This window comes from Mobula hypostoma, chromosome 2, assembly GCF_963921235.1.
Source record: "Mobula hypostoma chromosome 2, sMobHyp1.1, whole genome shotgun sequence".
NCBI lineage: Eukaryota > Metazoa > Chordata > Chondrichthyes > Myliobatiformes > Myliobatidae > Mobula > Mobula hypostoma.
The window spans coordinates 60,367,449-60,380,781 of record NC_086098.1 but is presented as its reverse complement, the minus strand read 5'-3'; the positions used below and the strand labels follow the sequence as shown (position 1 = coordinate 60,380,781).

The 13,333-nt window shown below is 42.5% G+C and overlaps 1 protein-coding gene across 4 annotated transcripts in view; it reads right to left on the bottom strand.

Moving 5' to 3' along the window:
• rock2a (rho-associated, coiled-coil containing protein kinase 2a) overlaps nt 1–13,333 on the bottom strand; it is a 259,822-nt gene that overhangs the window by 77,745 nt on the left and 168,744 nt on the right. For all 4 annotated transcript variants that reach the window (XM_063037545.1, XM_063037552.1, XM_063037559.1 and 1 more), the window contains exons 11-12: nt 9,727–9,815; nt 4,479–4,527 (exon numbers count right to left, since the gene is read on the bottom strand). In XM_063037545.1, the coding sequence (XP_062893615.1) occupies nt 4,479–4,527; nt 9,727–9,815 (138 nt within the window). The remainder of the gene's footprint in view (nt 1–4,478; nt 4,528–9,726; nt 9,816–13,333) is intronic.

Genomic DNA, 13,333 nt, shown 5'->3' with positions numbered 1-13,333 from the left:
CAGCCAGCACCACCATTCACTGTGATCATGGCTGATCATCCACAATCAGTATCCAGTTCCTGCCTTATCCCCACAACCTTTGATTCCGCTATCTTTAAGAGCTCTATCCATCTCTTTCTTGAAAGCGTCCAAAGACTTTGCCTCCACAGCCTTCTGGGGCAGAGCATTCCATATATCCACCACTCTCTGGGTGAAAAAGTTTTTCCTCAACTCCGTTCTAAATGGCCTACCCCTTATTCTTAAACTAAGGCCTCTGGCTCTGAGATCAACCCAGATAAGTGTGAAGTGGTTCATTTTGGTAGGTCGAGTATGATGGCAGAATACAGTATTAATGGTAAGATTCTTGGCAGTGTGGAGGCTCAGCGGGATCTTTGGGTCCGAGTCCAGAGGACGCTCAAAGCAGCTGCACAGGTTGACTCTGTGGTTGAGGCGGTATACGGTGTATTGGCCTTCATCAATCGTGGAAATGAATTTAGGAGCCAACAGGTAATGTTGCAGATATATAGAACCCTGGTCAGACTCCACTTAGAGTAATGTGCTCAGTTCTGGTCACCTCACTACAGGAGGGATGTGCAAACCATAGAAAGCGTGCAGAGGCGATTTAGGATCCGATAGGGTCTTCTAAGAGACTTTTGGATAGGTACAAATTTACTATTTTGGATAGGAGCTTAGAAAAATGGAGGGCTATGGGTAACCCTAGTAATTTCTAAGGTGGGGATATGTTCAGCACAACTTTGTGGGCCGAAGGGCCTGCGTTGTGCTGTTGGTTTTCTATGTTTCTACGTTAAATCCAATGGTACAAATTTACTATTTGTAGCCAGGGCACAGATGTTTATGTCATAGATTTATTGTCCACTGTAATTGCTCCTGAAGTAAAAAGGAGGAATCCAAGTGTTAACTAGAATGACAGGTTTATAGTTGTAATAAGTTGGACCAAATAAGAATGGCAGATTTCCTTCTCTGAAGGAAAAGTATTAGACAGGTACTGAGCTTAAACCAGCTATTTTAAAATTAAATACTAACTTGAATATCCAACTGTCTTCATAGATTCAAACTTATGTATCTGGATCAACAATCCAGAGGTCCAGCTGTTAACTCAGTGACTTAACCTCTTTGCTACCATACCGGGGGTGGGGGTGGGGACCGTGGTGGGCAATTAACAACGGAGGTTTTCACTTCACACACTTATTTCCAAACAAAAATATTGTTACTGATAATAGCATCCATTAACCGAGTGCATTTTCCTGGTTTATTCCTCTTTCCTGAATAGTGAAGTAATATTCTTCTGCTCCTTTGAATTAGAGTAGAATCCGTGGATCAGTACTTGGAGCTATGATGTGGCGCCATTACAGAGACTTGGATGGCTCAGGGACAGGAATGGTTACTTCAAGTGCCAGGTTTTAGGTCTTTCAGGAAGGACAGGAAGGGAGGCAAAAGAGGTGGTGACGTGGCACTGTTGATCAGTGTCACGGCTGCAGAAAAGGTGGACGCCATGGAAGGATTGTCTACGGAGTCTCTGTGGGTAGAGGTTAGGAACAGGAAGGGGTCAATAACTCTACAGGGTATTTTTTTCTAGGCTGCCCAATAGTAACAGGGATATCAAGGAGCAGGTAGGGAAACAGATCCTGGAAAGTGTAATAATAACAGAGTTGTCTTGGTGGGAGATTTTAATTTCCCAAATATCAATTGGCATCTCCCAAGAGCAGGGGGTTTAGATGGGGTGGAGTTTGTTAGGTATGTTCAGGAAGGTTTCTTGACACAATATGTAGATAAGCCTACAAGGCTGTACTTGATTTGGTATTGGGAAATGAACCTGGTCAGGTGTCAGATCTCTCAGTGGGAGAGCATTTTGGAGATAATAATCATAATTCTATCTCCTTTACAATAGCATTGGAGAAAGATAGGAACAGACAAGTTAGAAAAGCGTTCAATTGGAGTAAGGGGAATTATGAGGCTATCAGGCAGGAACTTGGAAGTTTAAATTGGAAACAGATGCTCTCAGGGAAAGGCATGGAAGAAATGTGGTAAGTGTTCAGGGGATATTTGTGTGAGTTTCTGCATAGGTATGTTCCAATGAGACAGCAAAGTTATGGTAGGGTACAGGAACCGTGGTGTACAAAGGCTGTAGTAAAGCTAGTCAAGAAGAAAAACTTACGAAAGGTTCAGGGAGCTAGGCAATGTTCGAGATCTAGAAGATTATAAGACTAACAGCAAGGAGCTTAAGAAGGAAATTAGGAGAGCCAGAAGGGGCCATAAGAAGGCCTTGGCAGGCAGGATTAAGGAAAACCCCAAGACATTCTACAAGTATGTGAAGAACAAGAGGATAAGACGTGAAAGAATAGGGCTTTTCAAGTGTGACAGTGGGATAGTGTGTATGGAACCGGAGGAAATAGCAGAGGTACTTAATGAATACTTTACTTCAGTATTCACTATGGAAAAGGATCTTGGTGATGGTAGTGGTGACTTGCAGCGGACTGAAAGGCTTGAGCATGTAGATATTAAGAAAGAGGATGTGTTGGAGCTTTTGGAAAGCATCAAGTTGGATAAGTCACTGGGACCGGATGAGATGTATCCCAGGCTACTGTGGGAGGCGAGGGAGGAGATTGCTGAGCCTCTGGCGATGATCTTCGCATCATCATTGGGGACGGGTGAGGTTCCGGAGGATTGGAGGATTGCGGATGCTGTTCCCTTATTCAAGAAAGGGAGTAGAGATAACGCAGGAAATTATAGACCAGTGAGTCTTACTTCAGTGATTGGTAAGTTGATGGAGAAGATCCTGAGAGGCAGGATTTATGAACATTTGAAGAGGTATAATATGATTAGGAATAGTCAGCATCTCTTTGTCAAGGGTAGGTCATACCTTACGAGCCTGATTGAATTTTTTGAGGATGTGACTAAACACATTGATGAAGGTAGAGCAGTAGATGTAGTGCACATGGATTTCAGCAAGGCATCTGATAGGGTACCCCATGTGAGGCTTATTGAGAAAGTAAGGAGACATAGGATCCAAGGGGGCATTGCTTTGTGGATCCAGAACTGGCTTGCCCACAGAAGGGAAAGAGTGGTTGGAGACGGGTCATATTCTGCATGGGGGTCGGTGACCAGTGGCACGTCTTAGGGAATTGTTCTAGGACCCTTTCTCTTCATGATTTTTATAAATGACCTGGATGAGGAAGTGGAGGGATGGGTTCGTAAGTTTGCTGATGACACAAAGGTTGGGGTTGTTGTGGATAGTGTGGAGGGCTGTCAGAGGTTGCAGCGGGACATTGATAGGATGCAAAACTGGGCTGAGAAGTGGCAGATGGAGTTCAACCCGGATAAGTGTGAAGTGGTTCATTTTGGGTAGGTCGAATATGATGGCAGAATACAGTATTAATGGTAAGACTCTTGGCAGTGTGGAGGATCAGAGGGATCTTGGAGTCCGAGTCCATAGGACACTCAAAGCAGCTGCACAGGCGGACTCTGTGGTTAAGAAGGCATACGGTGTATTGGCCTTCATCGATCATGGAATTGAATTTAGGAACCGAGAGGTAATGTTGCAGCTATATAGGACCTTGGTCAGACCCCATTTGGAGTACTGTGCTCAGTTCTGGTCACCTCACTACAGGAAGGATGTGGAAACCATAGAAAGGGTGCACAGGAGATTTACAAGGATGTTGCCTGGAATGGACAGCATGCCTTATGAAAACAGGTTGAGTGAACTCGGCCTTTTCTCCTTGGAGCAACGGAAGATGAGAGGTGACCTGATAGAGGTGTGTAACATGATGAGAGGCAATGATTGTGTGGATAGTCAGAGGCTTTTTCCCAGGGCTGAAATGGTTGCCACAAGAGGACGCAGGCTTAAGGTGCTGGGGAGTAGGTACAGAGGAGATGTCAGGGGTAAGTTTTTTACTCTGAGAGTGGTGAGTGCATGGAATAGGCTGCTGGCAATGGTGGTGGAGGCAGATATGATAGGGTATTTTAAGAGACTTTTGGATAGGTACATGGAGCTTAGAAAAATAGAGGGCTGTGGGTAACCCTCGTAATTTCTAAGGTAGGGACATGCTCGGCACAACTTTGTGGGCTGAAGGGCCTGTATTGTGCTGTACGTTTTCTATGTTTCTAATCCAATGATAACTGAAAGGTTGATCTAATGCTTTTTTGCTCAAAGAGGATACAATTCAAAAGAATTATTTAAAATTAAGAAGAAATTTTAAAACTAATATTCCTACAACATCTCTTCCAGTTAATAGTCTATCCATAACACCTCTCTCTTGTCTAAGCATAATCTTTTGTTTCTTCTATTTATTAATTTTTGGGTAGAGTATAGGATTACTATATGTGTATTTTTCACTTGGGTTTTCTGGTTAAACGTATCATCAAAAATACAGGAGAGAATACAACAATATTTAAGAACAAGCTCAAGCTATTCATGCAGCCAAATTCAATTCATTTACATTTTAGACAGAGATTAAAGGGCACTTTAAAAAAATCTGTACCTCATCTTCCAAATCTTTGGATATCTTTTCAAGACGACTGCTTGTGGTTCTACAAAAAAAAAGTACAAATCAAGAAAAGATCAAGTCCTGAAACAGAAAGCTTAAAACAGAAGAAATTCAAAATGTTAGTTCCCGTTGTAACGTTTTCATAACAATTCTATTTTCTTTTCTTTAGAAGTACTCATACTAGTGCACTTAAGTGTATGTAGATATTTTCACCACCAACTGTGCAATGGAAGTTGTAATGTTTTCATAACAATTCTATTTTCTTTTCTTTAGAAGTACTCATACTAGTGCACTTAAGTGTATGTAGATATTTTCACCACCAACTGTGCAATGGAATGTGTTGTGCTGAGTGAAAATTCAATAATAGTTAAGAAGTTATCCAGCTATGCTTACTTAAATGTCAGCTTTCATTTTGGTGCTCCTCCCACATAATTGGGAATTAATATTTAGAGAATGTAAAGTCAGACGGATTCATCTTTCATCCAGATGGCTGGGGCCACTCTTGTTCGGTTCTATTCTTATCCATCCTCCAGTCATAACCAGGCAATCTTCCAGTAAAGCTCTAGAGATTCTGCAAATGCTGGAAATCCAGAGTAACACACAAAATGCTGGAGGACCTCAACAGGTTAGGCAGCATCCATGGAGAGGAATAAACCGTCGACGTTTCAGGCTGAGGCCCTTAATAAGGACTGGAAAGGAAGGGGGAATAAACCAGAAATTGAAAGTGGGAGGAGAGGAAGGAGTACCAGATGGGTGATAGGTAAAGCCAGGTATGGGTGAAGTTAGGTGGGTGGGGGAGGAGGGGCCATGCAGTGAGAAGCTGGAGCTTGACAGATGGAAAAGGTAAAAGGGCTGAAGGAGGAATCTGTTAGGATAAGAGAATGGATCACGAGAGGAAGGAAAGGAGGAGGGGTACTGGGGCAGATGACAGGCAGGTGAGGAGAAGAGCTAAGAGCAGAGCAAGAGTAGGGAATGGAAGAAGAGGGAAGGGGGAGGGGTTGAAATTACCAGAAGTTAGATAAATGAACACTCATGCCATCAGCTTGCGGGAAACCCAGATGGAATACAAGATGTTGCTCCTCCTACCTTTCAGTGCCCTCACCATGGCAATATAGGATGCCATGGACTCACATGTCAGAATGGGAATAGGGATTGGAATTAAAATGGTTGGCCACTGGGAAATCCTCTTTGTTGCGGATGGAGCGAAGGAGCTCAACAAAGCAGTGCCCCGATCTAAGTCCGGTATCACCGATGTAGAGCAGGCCACATCGGGAGAACCAGATATAGCAGATAACCCTGACAGACTTATAGGTGAAGTGTTGCTTCATTGGAAGGACTACTTGGGGCCCTGAATGGAAATGAGCAAGGAGGTGAATGGGCAGGTGTAGCACTTGTTCCATTTGCAGGGATAAGTGGCAGGAGGGAGATTAACAGGGAAGGACGAATGGACAAGGGAATCATGGAGAAAACGATCTTGTGCAGAAAGTGGAGAGTGAGGGGTAGGTAAATATGTGCTTGGTGGTAGGGTCCCGTTGAAGATGGCGGAAGTATCCCTTCCTTTCTCTCAGTTCCTTTGTTTCTGCCACATCTGTTCCCAAGATGAGTTTCATTTCCATAGCATCAGAGATGCTTTTTTCTTTGAAGGACAGGGCATCCCTTCCTCCACCATTGATACTGCCCTTGCATGCATCCCCTCCGCTTCATGATCATTCGCCTTCACACCATCTTCACGTCACCTAACAGGGATATGGTTCCTCTTATCCTTACCTACCACTCCATGATCCTCTGCATCCAGCACTTCATTCTCCACAAATTCTGCCATCTTAAAGGGGATCCTAGCACCAAACACAATCATTACATCTGCTCTCCCAACTCTCCACCTTCTGTCGGGATCACTCTCTCTTGTCCCTTCGTCTCTCCCCACTAATCCCCCTGCCCATTCACATCCTCCCTCACCTCCATTCAGGGCCTCAGATGAGGCAATACTTCACCTGCAAGTTTTAGGGACCACACTGTCGAGCACCTTTGCTTCATGCACAAAAAGCAGGCCAAACATTTTAATTCCAATGTCATTCCCATTCTGATATGTCAGTCCATGGCACCTTATACTGCCATGATAAGCCACTATCAGGTTGGAAGAGTAACACCTCATATTCTTTCTGGGTAGTCTCCAACCTGATGACATGAACATTGATTTCTCCAATTCCTGTCTATAGATGCTGCCTGATCTGCTAAGTTCTTCCAGCATTTTATGTGTTACTTCAGTGTAAACTTTTCTCCTTCTATGCAGTCACTTCTAACTTCTCCATAAAATCAATCCTCTCATTTACATGGCAGCCATTAACAAAAACACCCAAAGACAATGCCAGTTTCTGCATATCTATTTACAAAACCCTATTATGCATCAGCAGCAACTCTCCTTCCTTTCATTGTCTCTACATTATTGACTTATTTCTCCTAGATTCAGTAGCGGATGAACAGAAATTTCCTTAAATTTTGTCAAATCCTGGTCCTTGCCACAAACTCAGCTTGAGTAAATGACTATATCAAATTTCCCACTTGCTATTTAAAAAATAACCAGATGGTTCAAAACCTCTTGACATATTTGGCTCCTCAAGCTCAGTTGTTGCTGAAAATTTTAATATCTTTTTTACCTCACAGCTTGACTATTCTAGTACACACACTTGTTCTATGTTCTGCAAATGTAAGTTTCACCTAAACTTAAGCAAAGTTCCTTTCAAACATCACTTTTATTTGCTCACTTATTGTGGATTCTGATGAACACTTCAAGGTTAAAAAATTTGTTCTTATTTAACAACTTGTACACCATGTTACCATTCCAATTTCAGTAATACCACTCATACAACAATTTCTACCACACCTGTCCAATTTTGGCTTCTTGAAAATCTCTAAAATTTAATTACTCCTGATTAAATACACTGGGTAATCAACAAGCAAAGCCCCATGCTCTTAGATTTCCTCACCAACTTCATCTGCATTTCTTTCCATCTTCACTGATATCAAATGAATTGTTATTAAATATTAATTTAGTCCTTCAATAAAGGGTTCCTTAAGGTTATCATAGCTGGGGGAGATAGTGGGGATAAACTCCCACAACCTATTAAATGTTTCCAATGGTGTGTACCTCAAATAGCCCCGATAAACAAGTCCAGCTCAAGGTTTCACGCCTGGCTTAGTGGAACCATTTTTACTGATAGATTAATGGCACCTTAAAACTAGTTGCTTCATGCAGATGGGGCTCATCTAAGACAAGGAAAACACTGATCTCAAACCTCCACTGCCTTGCGACTATATCCACTCATAGAGTAGGCTTCAGGAGTAAACCCCGAGGAAATATCTGGAGCTGGAGTCCATAAGTCCTATGTTGAGTTCAATGTTGACTGGTAATTCCTGCAATGCTGCTAGTGTCAAACTGTATCAGTCTCTGCCATCCCATTGGATTCATCAGCTGCATGGAGAGGAGTCTGCTGCACGGGCAACAGCTTATTCTCCATATCCTAATGCCCTGGCTTACGTATCACATACTAGTACGCAATATCCAGGAACCCTGACCAATGGAAGGCCTCACAAAATAAAATTCTTTACGAATAAATATTTAAAGTCAGTTGGGCTGAATGAACGAGGAAGCCCAAAAGATCCCATGTGCATATCAATGCCCTTAACACAGTAGTAGTAGGTAGCCATCGATCCCAGGGGATCATGGGTTTGCACCTTTGCAAGTCTGGGTGGGAAGATTTGAAAAACCAGCTGTTGCCCATGCAGCGGGTTCCCCTTCTCCACGTCACTGATGTTGGTCCAAGAGAAGGGCAAGCGCCAATACAGCTTGGCACCAATGTTGTAGTTAACATAGCATCATTAAAATTCTACAGGACAAAGGGATCATGGAAATACATTTTGTATGTCAGTTCTCTTTGCAATTTGTAAAATTCAATGCAAGTACACACCAAGGTACATTTTGTGAATATAAGGGGCTGAATGACCTGAAACTGGGCTTGTTGTTTGTGGCCTCAGCCCATCTGCACATGCCTGAGCAAATATGCAGAGGGACACGGCAAGGCTTTACCATGTTCCTATCGACTCTTCTCGGTTCTATTGATGGGGTGGGGATCCCACTCACCATTCCTGTCACTGCAGCTCTACAATCCAGTGCTAAGGAAGGACAACATTTAAATAAGACTAAAAGTCATAGTATTTATAAACTTTTGGCTGCACTACTTACTGAGGCCTAAACAGAAAGTTACTTCGTGCTTAGAAAGGTTGTTGATAAGCCTGTGATAAATAAGCCTAACATCAGTTAGTCCTTAATAAGGCACAAGCTTGGGGTGAGAGGGAATTCCCACAAATTGCTGCCCACTACTCCCTCACTCTCCCCCTTATAGTTTCTGCAAAAAAGTAATGATGTAACAAAACTAATTCATTGGCCGCAGGTCATTATTGGCTATGGTGACATCTTCTACATTAGGTATCTATACATTAATAGCAATCAATTTTATTGAATATCAGATATGTTGTCTGAAACAATTTCACTGGAGCAGACGTTCATAAATTAACAGATGGTGGAATTTGCTGCCTCACATTTGCAGCAACCGAGCTTCAATTCTGATCTCTGATGCTGTCTGTGTGAACTGTGGGAGTTCATTTCCACACTGAAAAAGGATGCAAGTCAATGGGTTTCTTAGCTTGGCAAATTGCTTCCCCTGCAGCTGAGCAGTAGAATCTAGGGGAAGCTCGGGGCAATGTCAGGATAACAAATTAGGATTTATTTAGGTTAATAGTGCTGGATAGTCATAGTCATCATGGATTCAATGGGGCAAAGAACCTGTTTCCATGGTTTATAATTCTATGACTTCAATAGCTTAAATATGTAGCCATACGTTGCTTCTGGTATTCTTTTGCACTTGAATCATGCCTGTCAAGTTGAAAATGATCACTGAGACAGTAAATCATTTAAATCTGAACAATTCAGTTACAGTGACAAGACTACAGTTGCACACTGTATAAGTGCACGTTCATAAAATCATAGCTTTTATAGCGAGCACAGAAACAACTGTTGCTACGATTATGTCCATTAGCTGCACCTTCAGAGCAGCAACAATTATTGCTGAACTTCCTGTATAAAAATAAAACAAAAATTCTTTTCACATTCTGTACACTCGTGCACATGTTGCTTTCAACCTATTAGTGCAAAGTATTACAGAAATTTATCCTTCCCGCAGCATACCTAAATTTTTGCTCCATTTCATCTTTGGCTTGCATTTCATTGCTCAATTGTTCTTCAAGCTGGTGTATCTTCTTCTGTAGTTTTGTAGACTATAACAAAATATGACAGAAATATCAGCAAATGAGAGTAATTTGAAAGAATTGCACATATTTTCAAAGGTTTTTAGAAAATACAAAAGGAAGCTACTTCTTAATGTTTCCTTTTTACAACCAGACAACAATTACAGTACGGAAACAGGCCATCTTGGCCCTTCTAGTCCGTGCCGAACTATTTAAGATGAATTTAAAACACACAAGTGCTTAAGACATTATATCATGCTGCCTAATTCTTATGAAAATTTATAGTATAGACACTTCCAAAATCAACAATCCAACAAATCCAGCAATATAAAAAAACAGACAAAATCCAAAAGGGTGAATACAGGGCTGAATGTGTTATGTTTGATTGCACAGTATAAGGACTTGGGTAGATGAACTACAGTTGCAGATTGCCACGTATGAAGGTGGCTGAAAGAAAATTATAGCTGCGAGTTTAAAGTCCAAGGATACATGAAGTATCAAAAGTACAGGCAGGTAGGCAGAATGGGTGAGGTGGCTCAGTTGATTTTAAAAAAATGATACCAAGTCACTACAAAGAGGTGATATAGGGTCAGAAGCTGTTGAATCATTGTAGGTAGAGCTAAGGAACTGCAAGGGTAAAAAGACCCGGATGGGAGATATATACAGACCCCCAAACAGTAGTAAAGATGTAATCTACAAATTACAACGGGAGATAGAAAATGCATGCCAAAGGGGCAATGTTACGATAGTTATGACTGGGGGCGGGATTCCATATGCAGGTAGTTTGGGAAAATCAGGCTGATGCTGGATCCTAAGGCAGAAAATTTCTGGACTGTCTATGAGATGGTTTTTTGGAGCATTTCGGGGTTGAGCCCACTAGGGGATTAGGTGTTGTGCAATGATCCAGAATTGATTAAAGTGCTTAAATTAAAGGGACAAATGATCATAATACAATAGGCACAAACAAGAGAAAATCTGCAGATTTTGGAAAATCAAGCAACACACACAAAATGCTGGAGGATCTATGGAAGAGATCACAGAATCAGAACCAGGTTTAATATCACCAGCATATGTCATGAAATTTGTTAACTTAGCAGAGCAGTTCAATGCAATACATAATATAGAAGAAAATAATGATAATAATTCACAATTAAGTAGATCAATTATGGTATACGTATATTGAATAGATTAAAAATCATGCAAAAACAGAAATAATATATATTAAAAGAGTGAGGTCGTGTTCACAGGCTCAATGTCCATTTAGGAATCAGATGGCAGAGGGGAAGAAGCTGTTCCTGAATCGCTGAGTGTGTGCCTTCAGGCTTCTGTATCTTGTACCTGATGGTAGCAGTGAAAAAAAGGCATGCCCTTGGCGCTGGAGATCCTTAATAATGGACACTGCCTTTATGAGACACCACTCCTTGAAGATGTCCTGGGTACTTTGTAGGCTAGTACCCAAGATGGAGATGACTAAATTTACAATCCTCTGTAGCTTCTTTTGGTCCTCTTCAGTAGCAACCCCCCACCCCCATTACCAGACAGTGATACAGCCTGCCAGAATGCTCTCCACGTTATATCTATGGAAGTTTTTGAGTGTTTTTGATGACATACCAAATCTCTTCAAACTCCTAATGAAGTATAGTCGCTGTCTTGCCTTCTTTATAACTGCATCGATATGTTGGGATCAGGTTAGGTCCTCAGAGATCTGACATCCAGAAACTTGAAGCTGCTCATTCACTCCTCTATGAGGAATGGCATGTGATCTTTCATCTTACCCTTCCTGAAGTCCACAATCAGCTCTTTTGTCTTATTGATGTTGAGTGCAAGGTTGTTGCTCTGACACCACTCCACTAGTTGGCATATCTCGCTGCTGTACGCCCTCGTCTCCATCTGAGATTCCACCAACAATGATTGTATCATCAACAAATTTATAGATGGTCTTTGAGCTATGTCTAGCCACACAATCATGGGTATAGAGAGAGTAGAGCAGTGGGCTAAGCACGCACCCGAGTTCATCAACAAGGAACCAATCCGCACAGATTGTGGTCTTATGGTTAGGAAGTCAAGAATCCAGGGTTCCAGTGACATCATCGTTCAGAATGGCAGCTTAAATCAACAGCTCCTCTGGAAAAACGCATATTTTGCCCCGTTAATCCATCAAGTATAAGATCTTTTGAAAATATCTGAATTGATAAGGGGGGCAAGAATGGGGAGAAAGAATGGAGATTAAAAAAGCATCACTGCGGAGCCTATGGAAGAGAGAGGTGCAGTGCGCGGCTGTCCTGCACGTGCGCGTGGCGGCGAAGCTGACGATGGGCCTCGTGCAGGCAAAGCGGCAAATATGATAAGGATTCTGGAAGAGATAAGAGAAGTCCAAAAAGACATACAACAGCAATTCAATGATATAAAGTCAGAGCTCGCCGACGTCAATCAGAAAATAGCGGTGGCAGAGACTTGAATTAATTAGATTATGAGGACACTCAGTCCTCATTTATTGTCATTTAGAAATGCATGCATTAAAAAATGATACAATGTTCCTCCAGTATGATATCACAGAAACACAAGACAGACCAAGACTAAAACTGACAAAAACCACATAATTATAACATATAGTTACAACAGTGCAAAGCAATATCGTAATTTGATAAGAGCAAACCATGGGCATGGTAAAAAAAAAAGTCTCAAAGTCCCGATAGCCCCAACATCTCACACAGACGGTAGAAGGGAGAAACTCTCCCTGCCATGAGCTTCCAGCGCCGCAAACTTGCCGATGCAGCACCCTGGAAGCACCCGACCACAGTCTGACTCTGAGTCCGTCCGAAAACTTCGAGCCTCCGAACAGCCCTCCGACACCGAGCACCATCTCTGCTCAGCGCCTCGACCCCGGCCGTCAAGCAACAGGCAAAGCCGAGGATTCGGGGCCTTCCCCTCCAGAGATTTCAGATCACACAGTAGCGGTGGCAGCGAAACAGGCATTTCAGAAGTTTCACCAGATGTTCCACCGTGCTCTCACATCTGCCCCCACAAATCAGAATTGTGCATGGCATCCTACTTGACAGATAACAGATATTTATCATCGGAGAGGCTGTGCGCGCTGTGTCGCGTCGCCATCTTCTCCTCACGCCATAGAGACTACGAGAAGGTGGAAGATCGCGTGCAAAACGTGGAACAGACACTAAGTAAGGCGATAAAAATATTAAATCAACAGGAAAGTAAATTGCTTGACCAGGAGGAAAGATCGCGACAGTAAAATATCAGGATTTATAATGTTCCCGAAGGAGCAGAGGGATTGTCGATGATAGACTTTGTAGACAAGCTGCTGCAGAAAGCGCTGGAGATCCCCCAGACTATGGAGATTGAAATTGAGAGGGCACATGGTTCGCTCGTCCCGAGGCCCTCTGGAGACAGAGAAAGTAAACCGTGCTCGATAGTACTCAAATTCCTTCGATTCAAGAGCAAGGCAGAGATTCTACGAAGGGCCTGGGGTAAGAAGAGGGTTTTTGGGAATGGGAAGTTAATATACTTCGATCATGATTACCCCCCCGGTG